This window comes from Merops nubicus, unplaced genomic scaffold, assembly GCF_000691845.1.
Source record: "Merops nubicus isolate BGI_N331 unplaced genomic scaffold, ASM69184v1 scaffold19377, whole genome shotgun sequence".
NCBI lineage: Eukaryota > Metazoa > Chordata > Aves > Coraciiformes > Meropidae > Merops > Merops nubicus.
This window is the reverse complement of record NW_008621216.1, coordinates 7,122-19,452: the sequence shown is the minus strand read 5'-3', so window position 1 is coordinate 19,452 and position 12,331 is coordinate 7,122. Positions and strand designations below refer to the sequence as shown.

The window sequence follows — 12,331 nt, the reverse complement described above, 5'->3', positions numbered from 1 at the left end:
CCCAGCACAGGCCCCACAGCCCTGCCCAGTCCCAGCACAGGCCTGTCTGAGAGCTGCACAAACACCCACAGCTGAGTGGCACAGACATGCTGGAGGGAAACTCGGACTCTTTGCCTTATACCCAGTGGAAGGTCTTACAAAAACAGCTTTAGGAAGACAGAGGTGACTCTGGACTAACTGCTTTTTAAAATTTTCTTATTTTTATTTATTTTAAAGTATCAGATTTCTAACTAGAAACAATAGGCTGATATTCTGGAGCTGAGCTTGGAGGAGAACAATCCCCTTCAAACTGTTTTAAGCTGGAGATCCACAAATTAGGAAAGAAAACTATATTTCTTTCCCTAGAAGATGACGTGTGTGGGAATGAAAATACAGATATTACAGTTCCCAAACCTGACTGCCCAGACAGAGATGAACAGAACTAACAGGTACACGTGCAGCTCTGCCCCGTGACAGTGGCCTGGTGAGCAGGAAGCTGTCCCTGAGCTGGTAAGGGGACTGAATGCTCTGTGAAGAGAATGACAAGAGCTGAGGGACTGGAGGTGTTTGATTAGTTCATTAGGTCACCACAGGCACTGAAAGCTAACCTCACACACAGAAACACAAGTGTCACCCGAGGACTTTGCCCTGAAAGGCACCTCCTGGGTCAAGCAGCTACACTGGATCATCTCTGGGAGGCTTCAAGCTGGTCACGTGTCAGATGTCATTTCATTGAGATCCTACTCCTGAGGCTGGGCTAAGAGATGGCCTGGCAGGAGGTCAGACAAGCACCAAGGGAGAGTGCTTGAGTCTTCCTTCCAAACCTGGCCCACATTTCACACTTTTTTTGGTGGCACAGCACTAAGCAGCAGCCTGCAACACCAGCTGAGAGCACTGCTACTGCAGCACGTGTGTCCCATGAAGGTCTGTCACAGCACTGCCTGTTGAGAAGCACGCCCTGCAGCACACAGCAGTCCCCTCCAGCCCCCCTGCCTCAGCACCCACCTCATCACCCTCTGCCTGCAAACAGAGGAGCAGGCAGGGGTGGAGCAGACCCAAGCCATGCCCACAGGCACAGCCCCAGAGGAACCAGCTCTCCCCTGAGAGCCCCTGCCCCTGTTGCCCCCAGGCCGTGGCCCTGCCGGGTACGCAGCGTGGCGCACGGGGCACCACGCAGGTCAGAGCTGCCCAGCTGGCTCTCCTGACCACTGCCCCTTTCTGGCACACAAGACTAGCTCCTTTTGCTCCCTCCCACAGCAGTGGGTCCACGCAGCCACCAAAGGACCTTACACCTCAGGCTCTCTGTGCATCTGAATGCCTGCTAGGAGCACTCAGTCCCTCGCCCTGCCCAGGTCAGAGCAGGACAATCTGCCCCCCACACCTCCCTTGGCACAGGGCAGAGTGGTGCCCTCTCCTCCACGCCCTGCAGCCATGCCCCACAGCCACCAGTGCCCACCAGCACGCTGGGGAGGGAAAAGCCTCAGGCATTTGATTAGTTAAAATGATGCCTCTTGGCTTTGTTTGTGCAGACAGAAGCAAGGTGAAGTAGGGACAGGGGAATTTGAGAGCTGTGAGTCTTCCCTAAGTGCCAGGGGAAAGCAGCTTTTGCATGCGAGAGGAATACTTTAATATTAGTCCAGAACAAAAAGCTTCTGGCATTCTTCCACAAAGACCTGAGCAAAGCACAGGCTGTCAAAGGCAGATCACAAACAGTTGCTCCCCTGTGGCTCCAGTGCAGCCAGGTAGAAATGACACAAGCAAGACCACACAGAGAAGCTGTCTTCCCTGCAGTGCCTCCAAAAACCTTCTGAAAACTATAAATTCATTGGAAGCGACACCAAGATCTTGAGTCTCTTCACATGGAATTGTTCAGCTGCAAAAGCTGCTGAGCTAGGGGTACCCAAGTACACCTCTGGAGCTCTGGGGAGAGCTGGGGAAGCAGCAGAACTTCTTGTGCACAGTGCTGTCTGCCAGAGGTCCTGCCCCAAAGAGGCCCACCTTCAGGATGAGGAGGATAGGGAAGAAATCACTACTTGGATGAGAGCAGAGGCACTCTGGAGGGATGGACAGGAGTGTACCCCTAGGGTGGAACAGAAAGGCACGCTGGCCTGATGTGACTGACTGGGGGCACACTGGGGAGTTGCTGGGCAGGCTGTATTTACCTGCCAAGTAAACTTTTCAGTTGTCAGTCTTAAGATTAAGCAGCAGTTCTGAAGAAATCCTCAGTGGGAATACATGACTGCTTGCTGAAGAAGAGGCAAGAGAAGAGAGGTGCCACAGTCACTTGTCACTGAGGTGACTCTGGGTGATGTTCCTCCACACTGCCTTGGTGGTGGTGGGAATGTGCATCACTCATCCACAGCCAGGTGGAAGGACAGGCCAAGAGGTGATGGAAGATGACCCTATCTCTTTTGAGCAGCCAGCAGCACAGCACAAAGACCAGTGGTAGGGGTTATGCCACACACCCTTTAGTGGAAGGAGCAAGCAGGTTCTGAGCACTTCTGCTGGTAACACGCCCAGAGCTGGAGACACCAAAACAATGAGTACCCTAAAACAGAGGCAAAGGAGAGAAATGGAACATACAAGTGCCAAACCAGCTACCCCTGTATCAGAAACTCTGAAACATAACCCAAACTGGGGGAGAGTCAGAAATGCTGCAACACAGCACGTGATGGGATAAAATTTACCATGGAGCCATGAAAAAAACAGCACAAGGTAAGTCATGTTGATACAGAAGGAAGAGGTCAGAGAGGCAGATAACCTTCCAGGCATGGTAAAAATGGTATAACAATAAAAAAAATCAAGATAATACACAGTCTTTCTGATAACTGAAGACAAAAAAAGTCTTGGATATTTGTGAGCATGAGCTAAGACCAATACAAATGAGTTTCAATAAAATTAGTTGCTGAGAAGGAAGATGATAGGAAGGGAACAGAGGACAAAGAAGCCTTGTACTGATAATTTGTTTGCATCCTAGTAGCTTCCAGCTACCTATAATGCCTGAGGGAAGGATCAAGCACTGTTTGCTCCAAAGAACTGTTGGAGGCAAAGGGCAGCTAAGTCAAATCTGTAGCTGTAAATAGCTCAGAATACTACAGTGTTTCCTTAGACAACTAAGGGTATCAATTCACATCCCAAACGACGTATTTAATATTTCTTTCTGTTTGTGATTTTCTCCTTTAAACAGTGACTAATTTCTGTAATCAATTTATCAACCAAAATTCACTGTTTTCATTTAAAAGCTAGGTAGCATTTATACTGAGCTCTGGTAAAAACCAACCAGCAGGCATCCAGCTTTAACCTAAGGCAGCAAACCTAAAAAATACACAGAGCAAGCCAAACCACCATGGCTTCTCCTGCCAAATGATGGGTGGGGACACAAGATCTGGGAAGGGTCACTTCCCCCCTCCTGCTGCAGAAGCCCATTTGAGGGTTGATATTCCTGTGCAGGCATATCAGGCAGAAGGGAAATGTTCCCTTATGGACACTGCTCAGTGCCCCTTCACAACGGTGTTCAGTGACAAACTACTGCAAATAAAACCCTGTTCCACAGCAATGAAGACTTTTTTTTCCCCCTGACATTGTTTATTCTGGGTCAGAAGGATGACAGCAGAGAACCTTAAAATACTAAGAGCAGATCTGTCTAGAGTTGTGGATGGCATGAAACGATTTAGAGGGATTTCAGACATGTGGAGTCTGAATCAGGGGAAGAAAATAGAAATTGCCCTTTGCAGTCAGAGGAAACAGCATGGGAGAGAAAAACATTCTGGTGACCTTCAGGCAAATTCTTCAGCCTTTATGCCTGGCATTAACCTTCCTGCCACACAGCCAAGTGGGCACTGCCCCACAGCAGGGATCACAGTGCCCCACACCCAGCAGGCCCAGGGCTCCAGCTGCCCAGGAGGATGCAGCCCCTCACTGCTGCAGTGACCACAAGGACTGCAGAAGCTGTGCTCGTGATGAACACCCTGGAGAGGCTCTTCCAAAAGAGGCAAAAGCCTCGTGTGCCAGGTCAGGAGGGAGTACATCTACCCTATCACATTGGTAAGGGGTTGATCTGCTCCAAGGAGAATCGAAGCAGCCTGTGCTATTAAAAAAACAGGAAGAGAGCAAACAGGCAACACCTCCCTTGCCATTATCCACAGATGTGCTACATCACTCCCTAGAAAGTTCATACAGCAATGTGCAACAGCAAATTTTCAGCTGCTCACCCTGACAAAAACACAGTTCACAGCAACACCCAGGCAGACAAACTCCCCACAGGAAAAGGTGGATTTCACCAAGTGTGACACTGACACACTCCACTCCTGTAGATAGTTGTGATCTGTCTCCGATTGGCAAATCAAGTTAATCTTTCCAAAGACAACATGCTGAGACAGTTCACTGATACCTGCATCTTCTGCTACTGACTGACGTCAAAAGCCAAAGTCTGATGGAAATAGAAGCTTGTCAGGAAGCATCAGAGCTAATAAGGGAGCTTGTAGAAGTTCTGAGTGCCAGCTGGCAAGCTGCCCGAGCTCTCTGCTCATAAAGCTCTGGATCTGGGCAGTGCCAATGTACCTGAAGGCAGGCAGACTCCTGTCCCTCCAGGTGAGAGGCTAGCCCCTGTGTACACAAGTGCTTTGCCCTCAAACAGAGCAAGGTGTTAGTAGGCAGGCTGCTGGAAGCTGGGGTTTCCAGCCCCAGCACAGCACTCCCCTCTGGCTGGGCTGCACAGCACACAGCAGCACTGCTCACAGCTCAGGGCAGGGATCAGCTTCTGCACAGGACACTGGCACTGTGGATCAATGTCCCCCCACCCTCAGATCCTCTGCCTCAGCTTCAGAATAAACTCCCGCTTACTTCGACCACACCAGTGATCATTGTTGTTTAGAGAACAGAGAGAAAAATCTCAGCTGCCAGTACCCCAGGGCAACACAGGCAAACAGTACTAAGCCATCTTAAAACTGTAGGAATGAATCTTTTCCCCTGGAGAGCATTCCAAGACAGACTCATGTCTTGTTCCCTCATATTGCACTAGCAAGGATATTCCCAAAGCCATCCAAAGGTACCTGTGGGTAGAGAGCAAGAGCTCTGGCAAGATACAAGAATATCATCCTCCTAACACAGGGGCAGACAAAAGCCACAGGGACATTTTTTTCCCCTACTCAACAGCTCAGAAACACACTGCACCCGAGCCAGCACACTGACCAGAAACCCTGCTGCTTAGAGGACAGTGCTGTCATCTCAGACCTTCCTGCCACTGGAAGATCCCAGCCTGCTGCAGACAGACCCCTGTGAAGCTCTGGCATGTCTGAACATCAGGAAAGCCCTGGGAGTCCTGACAGGGAAAATGTGTGCACCAGCCCTGCAGCAGCACAACGAATGCAATACGAGGAGACTCGTTCCCCATGTCATCAGCAGAAGGGAGCACTTGCTCTCAGCCCTGTGCCAGGAGTGGAGTGTACCCACTGTGGGCAGGGAGCCAGCAGGTGAGTTACACCTGTGACACTGGGACTGCAGTTCTGGGTTTTCAGCACCTCAGAATGAAAGATGTGCTTCCTTTATAGCAAGTTCTTACACTGAAGGGCACCTGACATGCATGTGTTGTATATTCACAGAAGATTCTCAGCTTCCAGATCCACCCTGAAGGCACATGCTCTGTCACCCAGCACCTGATCACATGTCAGCACACAAAACAAGCACTGCTGTAAAGGGATGAAGAGTGGATGTAAGAGATTCTTGAATTTTACAACAGAAACCACCATCTAACAACAGGACTAAAAATCCCTGGACTCAAGGGCAGGGAAATATCTTCTAGCCCACAAGATCTGGACTCTGGTCAGCCTCTGAGCTTGTGTATGTATGCATGTACCTGTGTGTATGTGTACCTGCAGCTGATGGCCAGTGTGAGTGATGGGCTCCAGGTGGGCCCTGCTAGCCAAATAAGGAACTTCATTCCGTGTGTGTCTCCATTCTTCACTTGCAGACAGCACAAAGAGGCAGGCCAAGCCCTCAGAGCTTGGTTCTGAAAGCTGGTGATGTGAAATGGAGGCCATTCAGCACATAACAGAGTGAGGGAACACACCCGAGGCCAAGGGGAGCCATCCTGTTAACATCACCCCCACTGCCTCTGAGAATCTTTAACACACCCAATTTATTCCCATTATCCAAAACCACTTCTGAAATCCCAGTCTGTTGCTGGTATTGCTGAACTGTTTCCATATACTTTACTGTTTAATGCATTTATAGTAGCATTGGAAGGATTCACTTAAAACTGAACTTACCAGAAGGAATATTCTTGTCATCAATAATGAGATGGGCAAATGGCTGCTTCTGAGGTTTGCTTCTCTTGTACAGATCCATGCCTAGTGCCTCCATTGCAGCTAGAGAGAAAAGAACTGCTTTACCTCAGAAAGGCAAGTTTAGCAGAACTAAAGCATTTCTTACTCATAAACCAGCACCTACCTTTTTCTGGTCTTGGTGTTCTTCCCATGACACGCTGAACTTCCTAAAATGAGAAAGAGTCATTGCTTTGATATTGTCTTGGTTTTGTAATGTGCAAACTACCTGCACTACACAACAACTACACTCTGCACATATGCACACGTGGGGGTTGTTCTCCCTGTAGTTCATTCGGATGCCTGGGATACAGATTTTTATACTTACCTGATGTAGAATATGAATACACAGTTCAGCTGCCACAGTGAAAGTACCTCCACTGTCCAATACCTCTGATAAAGGGGGACAGGAATGATGGTGTGTATGACTGCACTACTGCCTGAAGTGAAGAAGGTGCCAGGACACTTTCCTACTTACTGCACTCGGAACGTATCTCCAGGTATAATGGAACAGCAACTGCTAAGAATGCATCAGATACAGCAACAGAGTTCATGAGCTGATTTAATTACATGGAGTCAGAAGGTAATGGAAGAGGCAGTTCTACAAACAGACTAGTGTTTAATCACTAAGGAAAACTAAGCTCTGAATTTCATTTGTGATGGGATAAACAATGAGGTAAATGAACACCTCCACTCTTCACACTTGACCACTAGTAGGGAAGGTTGCAAGACTACAAGGCTTTATCAACAAGGCTCACTGCTAACAAGGTATGGAGGGACAGAAGGGGTTAAGCATCTTTCACATCTGTACATGTCTTCCCCCAGGAATATCTTCATCTCTGTTTTCTAAAAAACAGGGGTAATATTTTACTTACTCTTCAGAACACCTCATACCATGAAGCCGTCAAGACGTTTAGTGAACAGTTAACATCCTGCTGAAGATTGCAAACCATAGCTCACCTCTGATACCCAAGAGTGGTCCTTTGTTTTGTCTTTCTATCACACATTGCTCTTTGTCTGATTCAGTACTATGCACATGCAATGCACCTCAGCTCTGGTGAGATCAGCAATGTTCCCCTGTGCTCTCAACCACTGCAGGGTTTTAGCATTTGAAATTGTGCTTTGAAAACACCTGAGCTCCTGCTTTTATGTAATTGTGCAGCCACAGTGAAGCCTGCAATGCCTTAGTCTGTGCTTTTATTACTCTCACTTTCCCCTTTCAGCAAGTGTTTAAATGTTAAACCAAAATGGAAAGCCACAGCAGCATGGAAGGTGTAGTATGACTATCAAAGCATCATGCTTCAGCAGGGTTATGCTGAGTTCCTAGATAAGAATCATCAAGATGTTTTCTGCAGTGGAGATGAGAAGAAAAGCAGAAGAATTGCAACTTCAAAAGCAGCAAAACTCCTGTCCACCTCCCCCACGTGTGTTCACTTCCCCTCTGATCTTCCCACTTGGGTGTCAGTTCTAGGAGCACGAAGGTGAAGCTCAGCTCGAGGAGTGCACCCGCAGGCTGCAGCCACACCTGAGCTCTCAGCCCCATCCGAAGGGGAAGGTGACAGAACTGCACGTACTGGATACTGCAACAAGTGGCACAAGGCTCTGAAGAGAGCAGGATGTATGATAAAAGAGACTGGAAGCAGGACCACACTCTCAGATTATTGCACCACACCACTCCCCACCCTTCCTTCAGAAATGGGAGACTCCTTTTGTTTCCATGCTTTCCTAATGGAAACCTCTTGGATATGGAGTCTACTTTCATATCCTTTCCTTATGCGGGATGTGATCATGTCCTGGCCTGGAGAGGTTACTGGGCAGATCAAAAATGAGCTACATATGCTTTCATCTCTTCTTATCTAAACTGGTACTAAAAACCCCAACGTGGCTGGTGACTCCACAGCCCCTGGAGTGGCCAATTGCTCTGAGCTTTTTCCAGGAGCACAAGTTCTGCTCCTGCACAGCCCCCGAGACGCCCTGGCCTGAGCAGAGGCACCTCATCCCCCAGCCCCAGCAGCCTGACTGGGCTGCCCCCCAGGCAGGGCTGTGGCCCGGGGCTGCCCTCCTCCTGCTGGTGGTGCTGCTCCTCTGCCTGGCAGAACAGCCACCCGGGAGGAGCTGGGCACACAAACCCCTTGTCCTGACGGTCCTGAGCCTAACCCCTTGTTCCCCAGGGGCACCTCTCTGACAGGAGCACTCCCCTGGGCTGCTCTGCAATCACTAATGCCAGTGTCACTCCAACAAAAGGGAGATGAGCTGCACTGCCAGGCTGTCCAGCTACTTTTAGAAAAGCTGTACAGAAAAATCCCACCCCTGTCAGTCTTATGATAAGCTGCAGTTGTACAGCTTTGCATCATTTGCTCACTGCCCACCACATCAGCTTTGCTGGCCTACTGTCCACATTCCAACCTCCTTCATACAGTCACCGTTCAAACAGTAGGAAACAGCCAATCAAAAAAGTTAAAAATGTGTCTTCCTTCACCAAAAAAATTAAGAGGCCATGAAGAAGCTGCCCCAACTTTCACAATTTAAAAGCTAAAATCATGCTTTTAGGGCCTGCAAAATTTGGGACTGTTCTTTCCTCATCCACAGCAGGCTGCAGATTTTAACCCTTTGCATCTCAACATCTCCAAAACAAAACCAACTCTTGCTCTTCAATTTATATCCAATGCTGAGGATGCAAAGACAAGGCTACATCTGAACACATGACATCTGTGAACAGTTTTTCCTCTCCTTTGGCTTTTACATCATCTCAGTTGCTACTCTGAGCAGCTCTAAATAGACTTTTGAGACCAGTCAGAAGAGAACAGTTCTGGACACTCATACACTGCTTCAGATCTGATCTTAAAGCTCTTTATGCAGTTGTTGCTTCTACTACCTTGGTGCTTCAGATCCAGCTAATAGCAGGAAGAAGTCTCTGATCATCATGCCGGAAATTCAGCAGTTTGAAGAATGGTAATCAGGAAGGAAGTGAAATAGAAAGTACCCTCATCAGAAGATAGTTTAGACATCAGCTCTACAGCTAATATCCAAATGAGTCATCTATTGCCAGCAGAAGAAACAGGCGTGTAAGTGTGTAGGTTGGAAACTGAGTTCTACCCCCTTCCAGCAGTCCCCTGTGAAGCCCTGGCTCTGTGCACACCCACGTGCACCCCGGGTGCCTGCTGAGTGAGATGTGAGTGCTGCTCTGGAGGCCAACCAAGCACTCTGCTGCCACCCAGGAGGCTAGCTCACCCCTGAACTCCCCAAGCTGCCAGAGGCTGGGACTACTGCCAAGAGCTACTTATGAACTCACTACTTATGCCTGCAGCCCTCTCTACTCCAGGCTCATAACAGACTTCACAAGAATTGTGGTTAATGCCTCTGGACTGCCAAAGGGGTTTAGGGCAACATAAAAAAAACCTGAAGCAAACAGGCAAGGAAAGTATATTATTTGTCTGTTTTAAAGTTCCTATGCAATATTGAAAATGTGCCTTCTACTGAGTAAGCTTCTCCCTAAGCACTTATTTGTATCCTGGAATGTGTTAAGGAATTCACCATTAGATGCTGATTAAAAGAAATTCTTTATTATTTTTATAGGAGACAAATAATTCTAGACCCAACCTTGCAGCCCCACTACAGTGGTTTTCATAAGAGCACTTCCATTTTCAGCATCAATCCCTGCTTCAGACTGAAGTACCACATCTTACAGGTGTGCACAGAGAAGCTAAGAGCTGTAACCAGACCATAAATCTGGGCAAGAGAAAGTTGTCTATTTTCATTTCCTGAACAGCTTGAATTGTGAAAGACAAAATATTGAAAAATCACAGAACAAATGGTGTTTTAAAGTGTTCCATTTCAGTCACTTAACATGCTGCCAATTCAGGTAAGGATACTGGTTCTCAAAACACAGAGGTTAGATTCTCCTTCAGGAAAGTGACAGGGAAGAGACAAGAGGAAACCTCTTCCAAGGGACAGCAGCTGGGTTCCCACACCCAGGGCTGCACCACTGGAAGTAAGGTTTCAGCTGCATCTCTGCCCCCCGCTCTAGCAGCCAATGAAAGGCAGAGCTTACAGAACATGACAAAGTATAGTTTTGCCTTAGACTGTTTCTTTCACTTCTCTGATATACAAAAAAAAAAATGCAAATGTAGCCCCAGACAAGCATCTTATATTTATTTTTCTATGTGACATCAAAATGTGATGACAAAGCATTCACAACATTGATGCAACTGCTTAATACACTCCATGTATTTAAACATTTAGAGTCTGGTTACTTTGGCAATGGACATTTTATTGTTCTCAAACCAATGTTCATCAGCCAACAAAGTCATCCCTACTCACTACTTATCCTGGCCACAGGCATTGCAGCATTTCCCCCTCCCAGACTGGCAGGATATGCAGCCTGGACAAGAGCTCAGGCCTCTGCTGAGTGGCCAGCAGTGAATCACCAGGACACAGGGCTTCCCATCCACTCCCTGCAGCAAGCTCCCTGCTCTGCCAGGAGAGCTGCACCAAGGGGCAGTCCAGGAGCAGTCCAGAACCAGCACACGGGACAGAAGCAGGAATAGTGTGAGTGTCTGAGGTGCTGGAGGAAAAAGCCAATCCTACAGAGTTAAGCCTTTTTATTTTCCCTTAAGTTTTTAAAGGTCGTGGCTAGAAAAAAGGAAAAGATGAACTCTTATTTTGTTCACAGACAGATGTGTCACTCGGGGTACTCTGTGAAAAGCAAACATTACATTAGCACAATTAAAGTACTATGTAATTAACTCAAGTGCAATTCACTGTGTGAAGTGTATATAAGTCCAGCTCAGATCTAATGCAGTATCCTTTATGAAAGTCCTGTGAAGATGTGAACAAGTAAACCTGTAACAGATCTGCTAAGCCAGGAAAACCAAACACCACAGTGGACATACAGCTGTTAAACAGCCCATTATTAGCACAAAACACTATCAATGAGCATGCAAAGAGGTCAAAGGCAGTAACTGCAGTAAGGTGATTGTGACATCTTGCTTGCCTTGTCTTCTTCATTAGGGCTGACTTCTTTAGCTGACTATTTTTGCTGTTTGTGTTTGAGAACCATCTGTTATTAAACTGCTGGGCAAAGAGTAACTGCCCACTTACTGTGCTTTGGCAAAGTAGCCCCTCTGCCAGTGTGAGACTGGTCTGCACAGAACAGAACTGGCAAATGGAGCAAAAAAAGGAGATACTGTCCCCCATTTTGGGGATATCTCCTGTCTTTCAGCCAGTATTTCCCTGGTTGATGATCCTGACTTGGAATAATCTTGTCAGAAAAATATTAAGGAAGATTGCTTTGAAAAAATTGTGGAACTGTTCATTTTTATGAACATCCACTACAAATTTTATGATAAATGGCTACCACTCAGGCCCATCCAAACGTCAGCATGGCAAATCAAGCGACTGCAGCCACAGTTCTCAGGGCAACTTCAAGTCTTCCATTCTTACAAAAAAAATAATTTTAAAAGTGTTTTATTACAGAATTGGTTACTCACTGCCAGGCTCATGGGCAAATACAGTGTGACCTTGGATGCAGGTTCAGGCATTATCCAAACACCAGAAAATACAGAACTTACCACCAAATATCAGCACTGGAAAAACTGTTCTAAGTTCAACAGCAGCACACAATAAAGGAACACAGAGTCTGTCTGCCACTCACCTTCTGCACAGCTCTCTGGAGAGCTTGTTTCATGCTTCTACATGATTCTGGCATCAACTTCACCTCTTCATTTTCAAAGGATGTATCATGAAAATCTGTATTCTCTTGGTGTCCAAAAAGTGTTCTGACACAGTGTGCATGTTCTTTTGAAATTCTAGTAGGGTCCATCTGAAACAAAAATATAAGCACAACCACCACTTTTAAGTGTCCATCCAAGAGACATTAAGAGCATTTAAGTCTGGGAGTATTTTCAACCATCTAAAACTTTGGGACCTGGCTAAGTTTGCTGTCTAAATTTTCATTGTAAACAACAAAGAGGAAAAGCTCCCCACGTGGAGGTTTATTTCTCCCAATAAGTGTGTGAGATATGAAAATGAAT

General features: G+C 47.0%; 1 protein-coding gene across 1 annotated transcript in view; it reads right to left on the bottom strand.

The window, feature by feature from the left end:
* Positions 1-12,120, bottom strand: part of TNFSF11 (tumor necrosis factor (ligand) superfamily, member 11) — a 13,682-nt gene extending 1,562 nt beyond the window's left edge. The window contains exons 1-3 of the mRNA XM_008944401.1: positions 11,953-12,120; positions 6,427-6,469; positions 6,246-6,344 (exon numbers count right to left, since the gene is read on the bottom strand). Of these exons, the coding sequence (XP_008942649.1) occupies positions 6,246-6,344; positions 6,427-6,469; positions 11,953-12,120 (310 nt within the window). The remainder of the gene's footprint in view (positions 1-6,245; positions 6,345-6,426; positions 6,470-11,952) is intronic.
* Positions 12,121-12,331: the final 211 nt, after the last annotated feature.